General features: G+C 43.9%; 3 protein-coding genes across 3 annotated transcripts; 2 read left to right on the forward strand and 1 right to left on the reverse strand.

Moving 5' to 3' along the window:
• Nucleotides 1-1,236: 1,236 nt before the first annotated feature.
• Nucleotides 1,237-2,724, forward strand: LOC131879268 (uncharacterized protein F13E6.1-like). Its single transcript, XM_059225543.1, has one exon. The coding sequence runs from the start codon at nt 1,623-1,625 to the stop codon at nt 2,235-2,237; it is 615 nt and encodes a 204-aa protein (XP_059081526.1). The 5' UTR covers nt 1,237-1,622; the 3' UTR covers nt 2,238-2,724.
• Nucleotides 2,725-2,770: 46 nt separating this feature from the next.
• On the reverse strand, nt 2,771-12,035 carry LOC131879259 (fasciclin-1-like). The gene is made up of 10 exons (XM_059225533.1): nt 11,540-12,035; nt 11,334-11,469; nt 10,779-11,094; nt 10,617-10,713; nt 4,804-4,969; nt 4,312-4,739; nt 3,676-3,899; nt 3,444-3,606; nt 3,229-3,376; nt 2,771-3,147 (listed from the first exon to the last, which is right to left on the reverse strand). Exons 1-10 carry the CDS (start codon nt 11,675-11,677, stop codon nt 2,927-2,929), a joined length of 2,037 nt encoding a protein of 678 aa, XP_059081516.1. The 5' UTR covers nt 11,678-12,035; the 3' UTR covers nt 2,771-2,926.
• Nucleotides 12,036-15,086: 3,051 nt separating this feature from the next.
• LOC131893611 (large ribosomal subunit protein eL18-like) lies at nt 15,087-16,522 on the forward strand. Its single transcript, XM_059243709.1, has 4 exons — nt 15,087-15,156; nt 15,273-15,359; nt 15,572-15,778; nt 16,119-16,522. The coding sequence occupies exons 1-4, from the start codon at nt 15,154-15,156 to the stop codon at nt 16,383-16,385; spliced, it is 564 nt and encodes a 187-aa protein (XP_059099692.1). The 5' UTR covers nt 15,087-15,153; the 3' UTR covers nt 16,386-16,522.
• The last annotated feature ends 519 nt before the right edge of the window (nt 16,523-17,041 follow it).

Here is a 17,041-nt window from a genome sequence, read left to right on the forward strand (position 1 = left end):
ACTTTGAAAGGAACCTTTTTCCAACAGAAATATTGGTTGGCATTGGCCGCTCAGGGTGGGTGGGTTGTCAGTTAAATGAGCTATCTGGCTGATAGCTTGATTCCATTTGTACATTCTATGGCAGAACACGCACTACCCATCTCTTACCACGTGAACTCTACCAAGAGATGAAAGTCCTATTCACTCAAGGGGATGAAAGAAATGATTGCCAGGCGTACAGACTACAGTGAGTCAAGAGCGAGTGTTCCAAACAACGCTTTTGTTTTGAGGTTTTTCACCGCCCATGATCAGGTGTTGTCACGTGACGGCTCTCGACAAATCAGCGAGAACCAGACAAACATAGATGACGCGTCTTTTACATGTGTGTCATTAGTTTTGCCCTCTAGTTTTGCCCATGTGGGCATTTGGAGCGACATCTGGCGAATCGTAGGCCATAACAAACAGTACGTTCCTGGCTTGGCCAGGACCACAGATCATATAACGACTAGATGTGGCATTAGCTCCACCTCAGCGAAGAGGAAAATGGATTTTGTGTCAACACTCAACAACTCTGTACACCAAAAGAGAGGAGGGTGACTGCCTGATCAGCACCAACGAGCTACAATCGCTGGGTCTTCAACGAACGCAATCAGTGACAAACTCACTCAGAATCGGTGTCATCGTCCGTGGTCGTCCTGGCCTGAACGTACTGTGGATCGTACCTGGCATCCTGGCGGGATAATCCTAGGTTGCGTGATAAACGAAACTAAGGTGGCGTGGACGGTGAAATTTCTGAAGTTTCCACGGGGCGCCTTTCAGATTTCACCTCTGTGTTTCAGGCTGACGGGATGAGGCCGGACACCACCGTGGCTAAAAAGACGTCCGACTCGGGCAATGACATTTCATCGGCCTAAATCGTCGGCCATAATTTGGTTGGTAGAACCACTCACATTTCAGTCCTTATATGCCACAAATGCAGGCTCTACAGCATATTATCCCAAGCATTAATTACATTATTCTCACCATGCACCTGGGTTACAGGCCCATATCGGGATATAACTCGATAAAAAAATATGCCCGCACCATATCACGCCCACCACGGGCCAGCCGCTCTCGTCCTGAGGGCCTGCGGTCGAAGTGGTTCCGTTGTGTTCTGGCCAGGCCAATCCAAGAGGATCCGACCGCGATTCCCTCTGACGTTGGCCACGTCTTTCGTCGGTTTTCCCTCGTCACTCTGAAAGGCCGTGGCCAACGCTGACTCACTTAGTCTTAGTCAGTCTGTTCATGCACAGTTCACAGTTCACAGTTCCGACCGATCCATCCATTCACAGAGAGAACGACGGACGACGGACCGACTTGATTCACTCCCTCGCTTCGTTCGGTGCATTGAGACTTCATCGACCACCTGAAGACAGAGGGGAGACCATCCCCTGCGACGTGGAGAACGTGGAGAACGTGGAGAACACACACGCCCTACCTTCCATCCGCCGTCATCTACTACTAAGTATTCTCTCTCTCTCTTTCTCTTAGCTCTCTGCTCCAGTACTCAATCGAATCGTCGTCATCAAGTTCAGTTCTTCGATTGAATATCCCTCGGTCGATTCGCCACACCTCATTGGGGATTGGTGCGTGTCGAGTCGGTCATGTCAGCCACGCCCTCGCCCGCCGTCGAGGCCACGCCGGGCCCGACGGCCTCGTCCTACCCGGATCTGTCGGATTCCGTGGCCTCGCCCACGGATTCGGTGATTGCCGGGGATTTTGGCGCCATGAGCGCCGAAGAGCAAGAGCTCCAACGCCAAGAGTGGAAGAGCGAGTTGGCCAAGACCGAGGAGGAGATCCTCACCTTGAAGCAGGTCTTGGCCTCCAAGGAGGAGGTGGCGGCCGGCCTTAAGCGACGATTGGGCATCACGGCCTGGCGCGAACTCTCCGAGGACATGACCCAAGGCCTCAAGAACATTCAGGACTCGGCTGCTTACAAGAAGACGGCCGAGGGGATCAATGTGGCCAAGGAGAAGACGGCCGGCCTTTGGACTTCGGTCACCAGCTCCACGTCCTTCCAGAACGTGTCCGGACGCATGGGATCGGCCTTTGGCGCCGCGGCTGGCGCTGTCAAGTCTAAGATGCCACAATCCATGTCCACCCAAGGCTTGAGTGAGGCCTTGGGCGGGACCAACAATGGGACGGCCACCCCTAGCGCCTCCGACAGTGTCAGTGGCGGCACGTTGCCCACCACGCCCGAGGGCGATAAGCAGGCATAAGGCGGGGGGTGACCGCTGGGTCCCACGGCTCGGCTAGTGTGATACGTCAGTCCCCGCCCGCCCCTAATCTCGCCCCTCTTTGGAATTTGAAAGTGATGGCCTTCGGGTCCATGGCCGCCTAGCTATGAAATATGAGTAATTCTCCAATTGCGTGATTGTCCACCGATTTCTTGTTTCACTTTTGAGGGGGGGAATCTCACGTTGGACCCCAATTGATAGCCTGTCACGACCCCCCCTAACTTTCCGAATTGTGGCCCATTTTTCACCGAATTAGGCCAGACGATCCTTCAGTTTGGCTCGGGCCGGTCCAAAAACCGAATCGAACCGAAAATTATACCGGATCCTGGTCGCCCAATGTGTCTGAGGTCTCTTTCTCTCTCCCTCCTAAAATACCGACTGGGAATGTGTTTCATCCTTCACACCATAGATTACTTTTTAATATTATATGGCTCTGGTCATCCACTTTAAATATATTGATATGCCAAAATAGTCTACCCATGGGAGACTGGGAGTGATAGTGACGTCGTTCATGCTCAACGGTATCAAAAGCCTTTATTGACTAGGGATCAGTCTCGCGATTTCCTTTTTTTTGTGTGTAATGATGATGGACCACAGTGCCCGATGCTCTCGCACTCAAGTTTATGTATGTGTGTATGTAAGGAGCTGGCTGTACAAATGTGACTTTATCCTCAGAGAAGAGCTCGGCTCACGGACCACGAGAGGACACTTGTCAATGCTGTAATTGGCCACAGGCTTGTCGACTGGTAGGGATCAGGTGCACCTGAGAGTACTACGTCTCTCGGCTTCATGAGCACACGATCCAAGATGTGAACGTAGCCGTTGGAACATTTGAGATTGGGTCGAATAATCTTGGCCCGAATATTTTCCCACTCCACGTAGGCATATTCCCCTGAAACAGTCGACGCGTTGCCATGTGAATATCGAACGTAATATGAATGTGAAAGAGATCAGGGTTGATTGAGTAGCTCACCATCTTCGTCAGTGTCCATGCCCACGCTCAGAGGGCTCGTCCCCCGCAACATTTCCACTCCTTCCCCATTATCCTCGGTTCGCTCGACCATCTCCTCCACTGATAGAGCTTCTCCAATTTTGAAGTGCCTCTCCAGCAGGGATTGGCTCTATATTAGGAGCCAAAGGCACACATGTAATCCGAAGCGTTTGAATTTGGAACCAGTCGACCCTCACCTGATACGAAAACGCGCCCATGAAGAGAATCTTGTGAGTGCTCGCCGATTGCTTCTGAATCAGTTCCCAAGCCTTATTGGTGGGAACAAAGAATGTGAACGATTCCTCGGGATTGCTCAAACGATCATTGAAATGATCTTGATTGCCCAATGAAAACGACGACCTAGAAGCACATCACATTACAAAGTGAAACTTCGGTTCTCGTATTTTGCGGATTTGCCAAATGACTCACGATAACATTGGGTCCGTGGCCAGTTTGTCGAAGACGGATTGCGATGGAAGTCCAAAGACTCGGTTAATCACATGAATCACGCCGTTGGACGCCCCTACGTCCGCCTCCGTGACCTTGGCCGACACACCCACGGCATCCACCATCAAAGAGTGGGAATCCGGATCGTAGTAGAACCAGACTTTATCTTTGGAAGTTTCAGGGAAGGGAACATTGACGCCGAACATCTGAATCAAGATTAAGAGGGGCTGTGAGTGAACCCGAAAACAAAGGCGTGTCAATCTGATTGTGAAAATTCAATTTCAAAAGGCTTCGAGTTTATCCCCCTGTAATAAGTAAGGAAATCATGATACATTTAACCGACAATATATTTGGGGTTCTTTTTTAAACAATATTTTAACCACCATAGTGAATCTGATCCCCAGCAATATGAAAAAGAAATGATTCAAATAGGTACTTCTCTTGAAATAGATTGAATATCTGATGTATCCACAAATTTTATGTTTTACCCTCGGAACTAAGCAGCTTGTCAAATTTCTATGACTTGAATGAAAATGAAATTTAAATAGCACTTTGAAGGAAATCCGAGATTTTTCTGCCATTCTCACCCACATCTGCAAATCTATGACTAAAACTTACGCCTTCATCATTTTGGGGTTGCGTGATGCGGATATCGTCTGAAGCAATTCTTTGGTCTACAAAGTGCATCCCGAGGATCTTTTGAGCTTCCTCGGGGTCTTGAAGAATCTCCTCCATTTCGGCTTCTGTCATGGACCCAAATGCATCATCCGTGGGGGCAAACACGGTTCCAGTCTTGGTTGATTCAATCAACGTTTGGAGATCGGGCGCAAACTTTCGCACGTAGCGGGCAAATCGGCTGAGGCGTCCCCCTTGTTGCTCCTCCAGGGCCAGATACTCGGACAACGGGTTGGCAATAATCACCAAGGGCTTGTCAATCAAGTGGACGATTCCATTGGAGACGGGAATATTGGCACGAACCACGTTGGCCAGGACATGTTCCCTCGTGTGATGCCGATTACCCTGAACTGTGTTGGATTTGACTTGCGCTAGAAGATAGGAGATCGAGTGGTTGATTTTGTAGGATTCGTGGGAGTGGAACAAAATGCTTACGTCCGCTAGGCGTGTTCTGAATGGAGGCTGTGACCTTGATACTGCTGCCCTCCGTGTACGTGGCGGTTTTGGCCTCGGATTTTAAGATTGGTCGAGTAAAGAGCAAGGTATTTGGAACCACGTGTCCTCGAATGACATTTTCATCCACCAATTCTTTAGAGAGATTCTACACACCAGAAGTAATGAAGTATTGTTAGGGTCTGATGTTAAGAGAATAAAAAATGGGACAATTTATATTCCTTTAAAGTCCGATATTTCCCGTAAAAGTGATTCCATGTTGTTACATATCCAGTGCTTCCTAAGTCAGGACATGTCAGAATGCGTCTTTCAAACTGATCATTACAATTACACGCAAGAAGTTTTTTGAGGTTGAACTTCATATAAATAGTCTCAGGGACCTCAAAAAAATTGGTGGGCACAGTGGTGAAAATACTCTTTAAATTTTTGACTGGATTTGCCCCAACACGTCTCGCCTTTTTCTACCTCAGGAATTGAAAGGTAACATTTTTTATTTTATTGTGTTGTGTTATTCTAGCCCAAAAAAGGAAACTTGCATGCTTAAGAACTAAAATTTGAAAAAAAATAGTCAATGGAAATTGGGATCACGTTTTGTTAGCACATACCTAGAAATTGAGGTATAGTCTATTAATCCGCTGCTTAGTTATATGGGAATTAATGGTCCAATTTTCATCGGTTTTAGCCGAAAAATGCCCCATTATATTTTAATTTCCCTAAAAATTAACAGTGATTTTCAACATTACAAAATGAAAGATTAGATTACTTTTTCATTATGTTGCAGAGCCTTATTATGAGCTCAAAATGCTAGATAATACCACTTAAAACACTAAAAGTGTGATCTTTGAAACGATACTCTACATAGTACAATCATCAAAAGAACGTTTAGTTACGCATTCTTTTTTTTGCGGACTTCCTTACCGCTACCGAGATATTGGAATCCCAGCAGTTCAAGACTATTCATTTTACTTATTATTTGATCGACCAACGAATTAGAATTGGCTGATCTGGCTAATCCTTGAAAATAAGGTTGATCCGGAATTTTAGTCAAAAACTTATCCAAGTCTGACTTAAATCCTGCTATTGGATCAACGCCAACATAAGCCCTACGAATATTTGAGGGCAGCAAATTGAACAATGAAGGAGCCCGAGAAAGAAGAGAGGTGGACTTCATTGATCGAATAAGGCTGGATTCTCAAACACTTTAAGGTGCTCTCAAAACGCACATCAAGCCTCTACGGTCACTAAAATTGGCCTTAAATCCTAGGTTGGGATAAAGCTCTTGAATGCTTTTGAAAACGTACAGTATCAGATACTTTCTCTGCACATTGTACAGTCCCACTTGTTCGACCTTTTGCAAACCTGCTTAACTAATTGGAGCCCAAATGGGCGAGGCATATTCAAGATGCGGCTGGGCAATCGACTAGTACAGAGTTACCATTGTGATGTTATCTCTGGACTTAAATGTGTGATATATCCAACCACATGTTTGAAAAGCCTTACCAACTTTCAACTGGATATGCTCATCAAACTTTCCATTATCTTGGAGGACTACACCTAAATCCTTCATGGATGAGACCTGCTCAATGTCCTTACCTTCATCATCTAATAGTGGAGTGTCTAAAGGCGTCGACCCAAAGGTCATTGAGCGGAATTTCATTCCATTCAGCGCCATGTTACTCGCAGCAACCCAGGAGTAGATTTGGTCTAGGACCTCTAACAGACAACCGGAGTTCTGACCCTTCCTACCAACTACCAATTTTGTATCATCAGCATAAGAAGAGATACTGACATTACTACTACCAAGCTTCTGAAGCGGAGCAATGAAGATGATGAAAAGGAGAGGACCCAAAATGGAGCCCTGAGGGACACCCGACTTAACATCATGTACGTCACTAAGGGATCCCTCAACCTTAACTAATTGTTTCCTACCACAAATGAAACTTCTTAGCCAATTGAGAACCTTGCCTTGGATCCCAATCTCATGGAGCCTGTTAACTAAAAGGCCATGATCTACCTTGTCAAAGGCCTTGGCAAAGTCGAGATAAACTACATCGACTGATTCATGGCTCTCCAGTCCCTCAATAACCTGCTCTATATGCTCAATCAGTTGGGTAACCGTGCTAAAATGTGCTCGGAACCCATGCTGGCTAGGAGGAAGGACTTCATGTATATCAAGAAATTCAACAAGTTTGAACTTCATGATCTTCTCAAACACCTTCGCAATATTCGAAGTGAGAGAAATTGGCCTGTAGTTACTGGGGAGTGACTTATCTCCCCCTTTGAAAATTGGAACAACATGAGCTACCTTCAGAGAAGAGGGGAACTTGCCCTGGTCCAAGATGCAACGCATCAAGTACGAGAAAACAGGAGCCAGAACCTGTGAGCATCTCATCAGAAACTGAGATGTCACTCCATCAGGGCCAGGGGAGCTCGAGAGTCTCAAGTCCCTGATGGCCTCTAAAGCATCCTGATCTGTGACTACAAGATCATCTAAATGCTCAGCTTGACAAGCCTTGCCAGTCCCAACAAACTCATCAATAGAGCAATGGACTGTTGCTCCTAAACTCAGTGGAGTTGAAAACACACTAGAGAACTGATCTCCAAGTATGTTGGCCATAGTCCCTACATTGTCTATGGCTTCCCCATCGACCTCAAAAGGCCCTACAGGGTGTTTGATCTTTCTCTTAGAGTTTGCATAAGAGAAAAACGCCTTCGGATTCGACCTCACCTCTTGAACAACTCTACTTTCCTTGTTCAACTGATCTGCCTCAATGGAGGCCTTAATTCTACCTCGGATTAAATCCAACTTTCTTTGAAGGCTAGCCACAACTACTGGATTCAAATTGTTCTGGAGCCTTTTTGCTAGTTTGTAACTCTTTTTGAACAAATTCTACCAATACTTCAGAATTTTAGAATGTTCCCCGCCCTGTGGAACACATTCAGAGATTGCTAGAGTGGAACAGACGTCCTCAAAAACTAGAATCATTTTGTCTAAGGCTACATCTATGGACGATTCATTTTTCAGCATTGAAATAAGATCAAGCTCCCCTAACCTTTCTATAATATACGGCCAATGTTCATCTTTGAGCATCTAGAGCACGCCGGCTTTTGAGTAATGGTCGACCCTATCTCGAGAACATGATGATCTGTAAAGAACTTGAACTTCACTTGAATTCTGATGAAAAAACATAAAACAGGTGATCTAAACATTTGAAATTTGCTTGAAGACTTTGTTGAAACTGATGAAAAATAGCTTCTTTCAGGCTTCATTGATTTACGTGAAATTCCTATCGATTGTTTAACTATGCGCTTTCGATGGTTCTAAAGTAAATTTTCAAAGATTTACTGTTTTGGAGGGCTTTTAGTAAGGTTATCCAACGGTTTAAAATTATTTAAGATTATGTAAAAAAAGAAAAAAATCTTGATTTTTTTAAAACCGAAAATCTATATTAACTCTTTGGGAAAATTTGATTAAGATATAACCGAGCCATTTTGAGGCTTAAACGATGAAAATTGGACCATTAAATCCCACATAATTAAGTTGCAATTTGGTAGATGATACCATAATCAATGATCACATGTTAACTAAATATGTTCCCATTTTTGAATAGGCTTTTGAACGTTTTAGTTTTTATAATATTTTTTAGGCAAGTAAGTTTTTTATGTGGGCTAGAATACCATAAAGCAATGGGTCAAAGTTGTTCCTTCCGATTTTTGAGTTAGAAAAATGCCAGGAGGTGTTTTTTGAAATTTTTCTGAAAAAGTGATTTTTGAAAACCGTGGTGGATCAACTTTATGTAGGGTAACGAGTGGTTCGTTTCTCTACTTGAAAGAAGTCCAAAAATGTACGTTGACATACACTCCGAAATGAAAAATTAGGCCGTATATGTTTGGCAAATATCCACAACGGCATTGAAATTGGTGAATTATCGTGAGAATAGCAAGCAAATTGCATAGAGTCAAGACTCTGGTGCATATAGTTAGAGAGAAGAAAATGAAAAAAAAAACCAACTAATTTGAGGTTGAACAGATCCATCATGGCCATATTGGTCAAGCTTTTAGTGAGCCAAAAAGATTTCAGTTGCGTAAACTGCATAGCTTTTTGCTTTGATTCCATTGATTTATGAATGATGATGGAAAGTGGGAAAAGGGGGGGGGCATTCACTCTTAGTGATGTTATGGAGGTATTCCCATTCTATTCCAAGTTAGTAACTGAGTTTTGTAACGAAGTGAATCATGTCATTAGGATAACTTCCAACACCGGGATTTGAACCCCCTCTCTTGACTCTTGCCTTCCTAGCATTCCCCTCTAGTCGCATAAGTTGTTATGATATTTGGAGAAATGCTGCATGGGCTGTTTAAATACAGCAAGCGTGATTTTGAATTTCAATCATTATGTTGCTAAATATAATTTGCACGCTTTGACGCATTTTGGTTGATGCATTTATGGAAAATTGGACATCAAATTGTTAGTTTGATAATCTAAAAGAACTTTCAACTATGATTGACCTGATGACAATGAGTCAAATGACCAATCGACCTAAATTCAGCGCCAATCATTGGTTCATTTTTTGGGCAATTATTATTGAACAATAGTAATAAAAAAAGGAATTTCAAATGTATCTAGACTTTACATGAAACAAGTAACCAAGAGCCGGGAATCTACTGTGGGCTTGTCGCTGGAGGTAATTGGCTGCAGTTTGGTTGATTTTCAAGGATTTTGATGGAAGAATTTTTGATTTTCGTATGCAACATGAAATAAAGTTCCTTCTTCTTCGAAGCTGGGGAATATGGAGTGACATTGCAACATGAAAATTAAACCAAAGCTCAAGCACATTCAAGAAAGTATTCGCATGCTTGTTATCAAATATCGCGTATTTACTTATTCTATCATAGGGAAACAACTCGTCACCTTCAAATTTACTATCCAGCCATTTTAAATAGCACTCCTGAATTTTTTGTGATGTGGGAAAATTACTCGAGGACAGAATCAGAAAGCTTTTGAATAGTATACTTTCCGGACATTTTTTGTCATAGATAATTGCTGGAATAGAAGGGGCCTACGTCCGAGAATGACGTTTGCAACTGGTCTTGCGAATAAAAGCGGGAAAATGATATCGCTACGGTGAATAAAAAGCACTCCAGTTTGTGTTGACATTATTCAATAAGGCGAATGAAAATAGATCAAAATTGTAAATATAAAGAGGGTAAATCTAACATAGCGATAATACTGCTCAAGTGCCACTTCGAAGAAATATACAAACACCTTTTAATAGACCTGTGTTATTTGGGAAGCACCTGGCAAAGTGTGGTTTCTAGGGGATTTGTCGGTGGGTGCGCAGTTTTTTCTCTAACAATACATAAGCTCTCCTGCTCAAGGGCCAATAGAATCGTACCATTTCATAGAAATAACTTAAAATAGTACACTATCTCTCCGGCAAGTTCAGAAACGCGTCGTTAAAGATGCTTTTTGATCATTGGGCAATTTCCAAGATATGAGGGAATTTTCACAACAAAAATTAAAGGGTTGACCTACATAGATCTTTCTTCGGTCTGTTGTTAATGGTTGTACTCGAAGAAATATCGAAAGGTCGATGAACCCAAAAGGCAATAATTGCTATTCATTGCTTCATTCTCCCCTCCACCAAAAAAAACTATAGGTCGACTAACGAATTGCCGATTCAAGCTAACCTTTTCTTTCCAGAGATAATTACAGTATGCAGAGTATTTGAGGAAGGGTTGTCGCTCCTATCTTTCATCTATCTAGCCTTGTTTTAATCTTGGAACCCCCTCACCTGGAAAGCAGAATCCACGGGGACAAAGAACGTGTGTTGACCAGGGGCCTCGAACAAGTCCAATTTGTTCTTGGAACGGACTTGCGATGTGAACTCTCTGGAACAAAGATCCACAATTATGGATCGAATCAATTTATTTCAACCCCAGTTTTTTTTTCTTACGCAATGGTGGACTCTCCAATTCGAAATTTATCACTCTCCCGGAGCAATTTCCCCGCCGTTAAACCCACAAGGGTCTGCGAATCTCCATCCTGAGGAGTCAAAGGCTCGAGGACCCGATCTATGATGTGCAGGTATTGGACTTTGTCGGTGGTATCCGACTTGGCCTTTAGGTTCCGCATGATCAGTTCGGCCCCATTGACATAAAAGTTGCCCCCATCTTTGGTCACGTACAAAGGAGGAGATCCTGGCAACATGGATGGGACTTGGGTGATTCGAGAGGGCTCACCATTGCCACCAATCCTGACCGCAATGTTCACTGAAGATGGGATAAAAACACGTGGATTAGTCGCTCAACTACTCTGGCTTGGGATTAGCCGTGTCGAATATCCCCTTTACATGCCACACATGCGTCAAGCTCGGAACGTAAACATGTGCGTTTTTTGTGCCAAAAAACTTGAATATGCCTGCTCAAAGTCTTCATTCACACCCTAATGATGTTTTCGTCAATATCAATGTACTTCTACGTATTTGGGACAGTACAGATGTCGCTCTTACCCATGTGGTTGCGAACGAAGTTCTCGTCTTTAGGCCCGTCGAACTTGTTCATGGCGTCGTTGGAAGGGGCAAAAACTGTGATTTCATTTTGAATAAATTGAGTCGCCGTGGGGGTGTTGGTAATTTGTTGAATGAACTGGAATATCGATATTTTGGTCAGGTTTCATGTTTCTTATCAAGGATGGGGAGGTCGAGGACGACCTTACCTGTTCCACACTTTTGGCTTCCATGGTCTCCAGAACATTGGCCGCATTTGCAGAGGTTGCGAAAATTAGACACACAACCCCAAAGGAGCCCCACATTTTGAATGAATTGTATTCTGGTCCCACTTTTGACACCCTCATGCGTCGTTCTTCTAGAGACTACTACAGTACTATCGATCCTTGTTTGTGTATTCTGCTTTGATCATTTGAGGAGGAGCGGGGTAGAAGCCTTAGAAATTGCGGAACTCTGAATGAAGTCAAGGAAGTTCCTCTGTCTCATGAGGGATTAAAAATCCAGTTCTTATGAGCCGGCAAGACTTGTTTCTTCTATTCCCCGAGAAGCTTGGACCAGGGTGTTGAAGGGTGGAAGGACGACGGCCCGTTCGAATGATATGATCGCTTTTTTGCCTAAGTTTGTTCGACAGTGCAAGGCTTCAAATCCAAACAATGTCTTGCTTCATGCCCTTGGTACACGCAAAAACAATTCTTCACTCAAATACTCACGCACTCACTCGCACTTTAGAAAGAGAGAGAAGAGGTGTCGTTCTGAATGGACCACTGGTCGCTTTCAGACTGAGCGGGGTTCCAAACGAATGAAGGGAGGGGAGATGGAGCATGGAGCAACTTCTTGGAACAGGCCAAGGAAACAACGAAAAAGAGGGTTGGAGCTAGAAGCAGTCAATATTTGATTAGTACAGAGTCACATTGAAACTTCCCAAACAGTCACGCACAGTTCATCCTGAAAAAAGTGAACAGGAATAATCTTTGTTTGGTCCCATGCAATGGCGTTTGTGTGTCCCTACATATTTAAAAAAAAAATAGTGTTATCTTTATTATGCATTAAGTAACAATGAATAGCTCTTCATCAGATTATCGGATTGATATCAACATTTCTATTTCAGATCTCTGTTTCGTTACACGACACTACAGTACGTGTCAACAATGTATCCAGCACTTCGAAATGATTCATTTTTAGAGTGGACCATTCTGAGCAACATTTCTAACAAGAGTTACAATTTGATCTCGAAAATCGAAATTACCCCCTTTTATCTTCTTAGACTGCACCAATATCCGAAACGTGCCGTATGTCCGTACGCGTAGAAAAGAAGCACATCTAGGAACGCAAAAGGAATCAAGACAATCATGTTCCAAAAGGACGAGGGGAATTCCAGGAAGGAGCGAGAAGTCTATAACGGGCATTGAACAGGGACAACTCTATAGGTCGGTAACAAGTCTAGTTGTCAATTTTCTTCTCTTTGGTATTCTCGGCTTAGGGTTCAAATTGTAAAGAATATCGCCCAGTTCCGATTATACTCTTGAGCAATAAGGGATGATTCCCTCGATTGAGAATTCTAAAAGGAGCGTGGTCCCTTGCCCTGAGAAAGGGAGGGGGAAATTAGAGGTGGAAAGAATGCTCCAGGACTAAATCCAACCTGGATTTACTCCAAATTTATTCGGCCATGTTCCCAAATTGCAATTTCAAATTGGGGGTGGGTACATTCACCGTAGGAATTGCTCACTGCCATAACGGCGGGGTCTTGATGATATGTCCCGCCCAAAGCATTGAACTTATCTTTTCAAAAACGTGGTGAGTTTTGATCAGACTTGACGAGAATATAACTCTGAAAGTTGGAAGAAGCAATTTTATGATGATCTGTCCAGAGATAAAGTTTGGCGGGTGGTTGGTTGATCAGAAGGGGGAAAGCTAGAAATGACGTTGTGATGTGCTCGAGAGTGTAAGGAACCCCCCAAGCAGTTACGAAACAATGCGAGAGACACAGTCTTTCCGCTCTTCTCTTCAAACAGATTGGTCAATTTGATTATTCCACCAATACTCGGAGGGTGGCATGCAGTCAATCGATGGTTGCTTGCTTGTTGGCACCCTCAACAACTAATGGATAGCCTCGATGATTAGAAGCAGGCCAGAACAAGAAAATCACCCCTGATTCCAATGAAATGTCATTGCACTCTTGGTGCATCCAGTCAATAGAAGGAACACATGAAGTACAGTATGTAGTCCTTTCTCAGCGAGTCTGCAAGGATCATCTTGGAGCGGATCCCAAAATGGGATTATGGTGGTGGTTTCGTTCTGTGAGACGAGTGGTTCGAAAACATTACAAAACATACTCTTGCCTGGCTTGACGTGATGGAGTGGCCGCAAAGGGGTGATTATTTGCCTTTTAGAGAGGGGTGTAAAACACCCCTCCTTTGGGTTTGATGATCAAAATGGCACTTTTCCTCGTAATTTTTAGTTGGTGAATTGCGACATAAACCAGTAGAGACAGGGGCACTTTGGATCAATATTGGATAAGTTTCACAATCATTTTTAGATGTATAATAAAATACTATTGTTTTATTTTGTAATGCCCACTGCATGGGGTTACAGCTCCCCACCTCCCACCCACCCTCCCTTCTTCATCCATATTTTAATCAGTTTTTGAGGTGGATGGTGAAGCTATTGGCAATGTCGAGGATATGGTTAACCTGCTTGGAGATCAGTTCTTTAGTGTGTTTTCAATTCCACAGAATTTAGGAGCAAAAGCTCAACGCTCTAATGACGAGGCTAGTCAAATTGAGCAGTTAGATGATCTTATAGTCACAGATCAAGATTCTTTAGAGGCCAAGAGGGACTTAATGCTTTCGCGTTCTGCTGGCCCTGATGGTGTGACATCTCAGTGTCTAATGAGATACAGACAGGTTCTTGCTCATGTTTTTCCCACTAATGAATGCATCTTGCAACAGGGCAAGTTTCCATTCTCGCTGAAGTTAGCTCGTGTTGTTCCAATATTTAAACGGGGAGATAAATCGCTCCCCAGTAACTATGGGCCGATTTCTCTCCCTTCGAATATGTCGCAGGTACGTGTTTGAGAAGATCATGAAGTTCAAACTTGTAGAGTTTCTCGAAGTCCTTAAGAAAACTTATGCCACAAGAGATTTGTTTTTCATCCGGACATGTGCAACGTGGAATTTCCTACCGCTCACAATGATCCCACCTTTGCTGAGCCTTCCCGGCACATCAATCAATTTACGTTCCAAGATTTTTTGAAATACTGTCAGACCAGGTTGTGACTTGACGACACTTCAGTCTGTGCTTCATTCGAAATCTAGACATCATTTCATTTCCATTTTATATTCCTCGCTAATACTCCTCTTCCATCCTTCGGGTGTTCTGAGTGGCATGCACAATAAACAATATAGGATTTATGCGTATGATAAAAACGCCGCAAGTACGGCATCAAATAGCTCCCGAACAAAGCTTTGACCAAGTGTGTCAGGAAAGGTCTGGTCTCAAAACCCTCGATGATCGTTTGAGAGTCATTCATGTATCTATTACATCTTCTTCATTGTCCTATTGCATCCATCCAAACACAATTTAATTTCAAGGTATGAGTGAGAACGGTGAGAACCTACTTTTTCTCGCAACCTCGTTTCTGCTCGAGAAGTTGCGTGATCTCCAATTCCCCGTGCTTGGCCAGGTTCTAAAATACGGTGTTTGCTCGGCATCGTTTCCACAACAACTGGCCTGAAGCTGATTGGCCCTGGTCATGCCCTGGCCTGCTTGCACGCATCAGTTTACCCATCATCAGCTGTTGTCTTCCTTTTCCTCCTGATCCGCTATGGTAAGTAGAACGAAATTCTCGCTCCGTCGACTTCAATCTTCGTTTTCCTCGCTCATCTCGAGTGCTTCATCCAAGATGATCCGTCTCACGCCTCAAACCGCCTTTCCTCTTTCCAGGGTGTTGATATCAGGCACAACAAAGACCGTAAGGTCCGCCGGACCGAGCCCAAATCCCAAGATATCTACTTGAGACTTCTCGTCAAGGTAAGAGTTTAACCTTTGAGAGAATGATGTATTTGTGTACATCTTGGCCATCGAGTGATGAACGTAAAATGCAACGGGCGGACTGATCCCTTAGGGAAATTATGAGTTTGTGCATTCTGACTGGTATATGTAGTGTATGCCTTTTGTTCAAGATTCCGAAGCGGGTGAATGAAGGAATGTGGTGATGAAGTTATTGGTTGTTTTTTTTTCAGTTGTACCGATTCTTGGCTCGTCGTACGGATGCCAAGTTTAACAAGATCATCCTGCGTCGTCTGTTCATGTCCCGCATTAATCGTCCTCCCATTTCGATCGCGCGTGTGTCCAGATTGATGAAATGCAAAGGCCGAGAAGGCAAGATCGCCGTCATCGTGGGCACTGTCACTGACGACAAGCGCATCTTCTCCATCCCCAAGTTGAGGGTAAGACCGAGAATTAAAACTAGACCAGCAAGATGAGAAGGAAATCTCGTCGAGATATTCCAGGGGTTGTCATGATGAATAAGAATGCAGACGGGCGGACTGAAACTAAACCTTGTTGAGTTTGCTGCATCCTGATAGAGAATTAAAGTTTTATTGAAAAGAATTGACCTACTACTTAAAAATGCCGTGCTCGTGCCAATGTAACTTAGACATGGCCACGATCCGACATGGACAGTAGGTTAATCGTTTCGGTGGAACTGATTTGTTAAATTGACAGTCGTTCGTGCCCGTGAAGATTATTTGACTAAGATTTAATGCGTTTGGGTTTTCGATATTTCAGATCGCTGCTTTGCATGTGACCGAGAAAGCCCGTGAGCGAATTCTCAAGGCTGGCGGTGAGATCCTGACCTTCGATCAGCTGGCTCTCCAAGCCCCCACCGGCCTGAACACGGTGCTGATGCAAGGTCGTCGACACGCGCGTGAGGCTAACCGCAAATTTGGCGCCCCTGGTGTGCCCAACTCCAGTGTTAAGCCCATGGTCCGATCCAAGGGTAATAAGTTCGAAAAGGCCCGTGGTCGTCGTGCCAGTACTGGTTACAAGAAGTAAGCGTTGTGATTCGCCACTGCTTGCTTTAGCCATCATTCGGAGACCAACACCACCCAACAGATTTGGCGAATACGATGCCCGATGCCACCTTGGACGATTATTCGAGTCGCTGAAATATAATCCTTTTGTTAACAGGATTGTAAAGCACATGTTTGGATATTTGTCATCTCCATCAGTTTTCACTCGATCGAGGGAGTGCTGTGTTTGCTTATAATACTACTCTTCATCACTAACCGAAGTGTTGAACCTAAGCCGAGTAAAAAATATAGCTAAAATCCGATTCCATCTCGGAAGATTTTTAGGTTTCTTCAGTGGCCTGATGCAACTCAAGCTTAATTTTTGAAATAGCGTCCCTATCCAATTATAAAACCGGGCGAGAAGTAATATGTTGGGCAATTGCCGAGCGGAACTTTCCCACAGTAATGGATGATTGCGAGTTGACTGATCCACAATAGTGATACAATCCGGAAAAAAAAAATCAGAATTCTGGTATTAAAGTTGGGGAAGTTTGATTCCTCCTCTCTGCATGCCATGCCATGTCGAGTCTTATTAGTGCCCGCAAGAGCAATCTTTCAGAAACTGCTTTCATTGGCTTACAGATGTAGCGAACAACTTGGTAAGTTCGGTCTGTTTTAGTACTGCGGTTATGATTCCCA

Source organism: Tigriopus californicus, chromosome 1 (genome assembly GCF_007210705.1).
Source record: "Tigriopus californicus strain San Diego chromosome 1, Tcal_SD_v2.1, whole genome shotgun sequence".
Taxonomy (NCBI): domain Eukaryota; kingdom Metazoa; phylum Arthropoda; class Copepoda; order Harpacticoida; family Harpacticidae; genus Tigriopus; species Tigriopus californicus.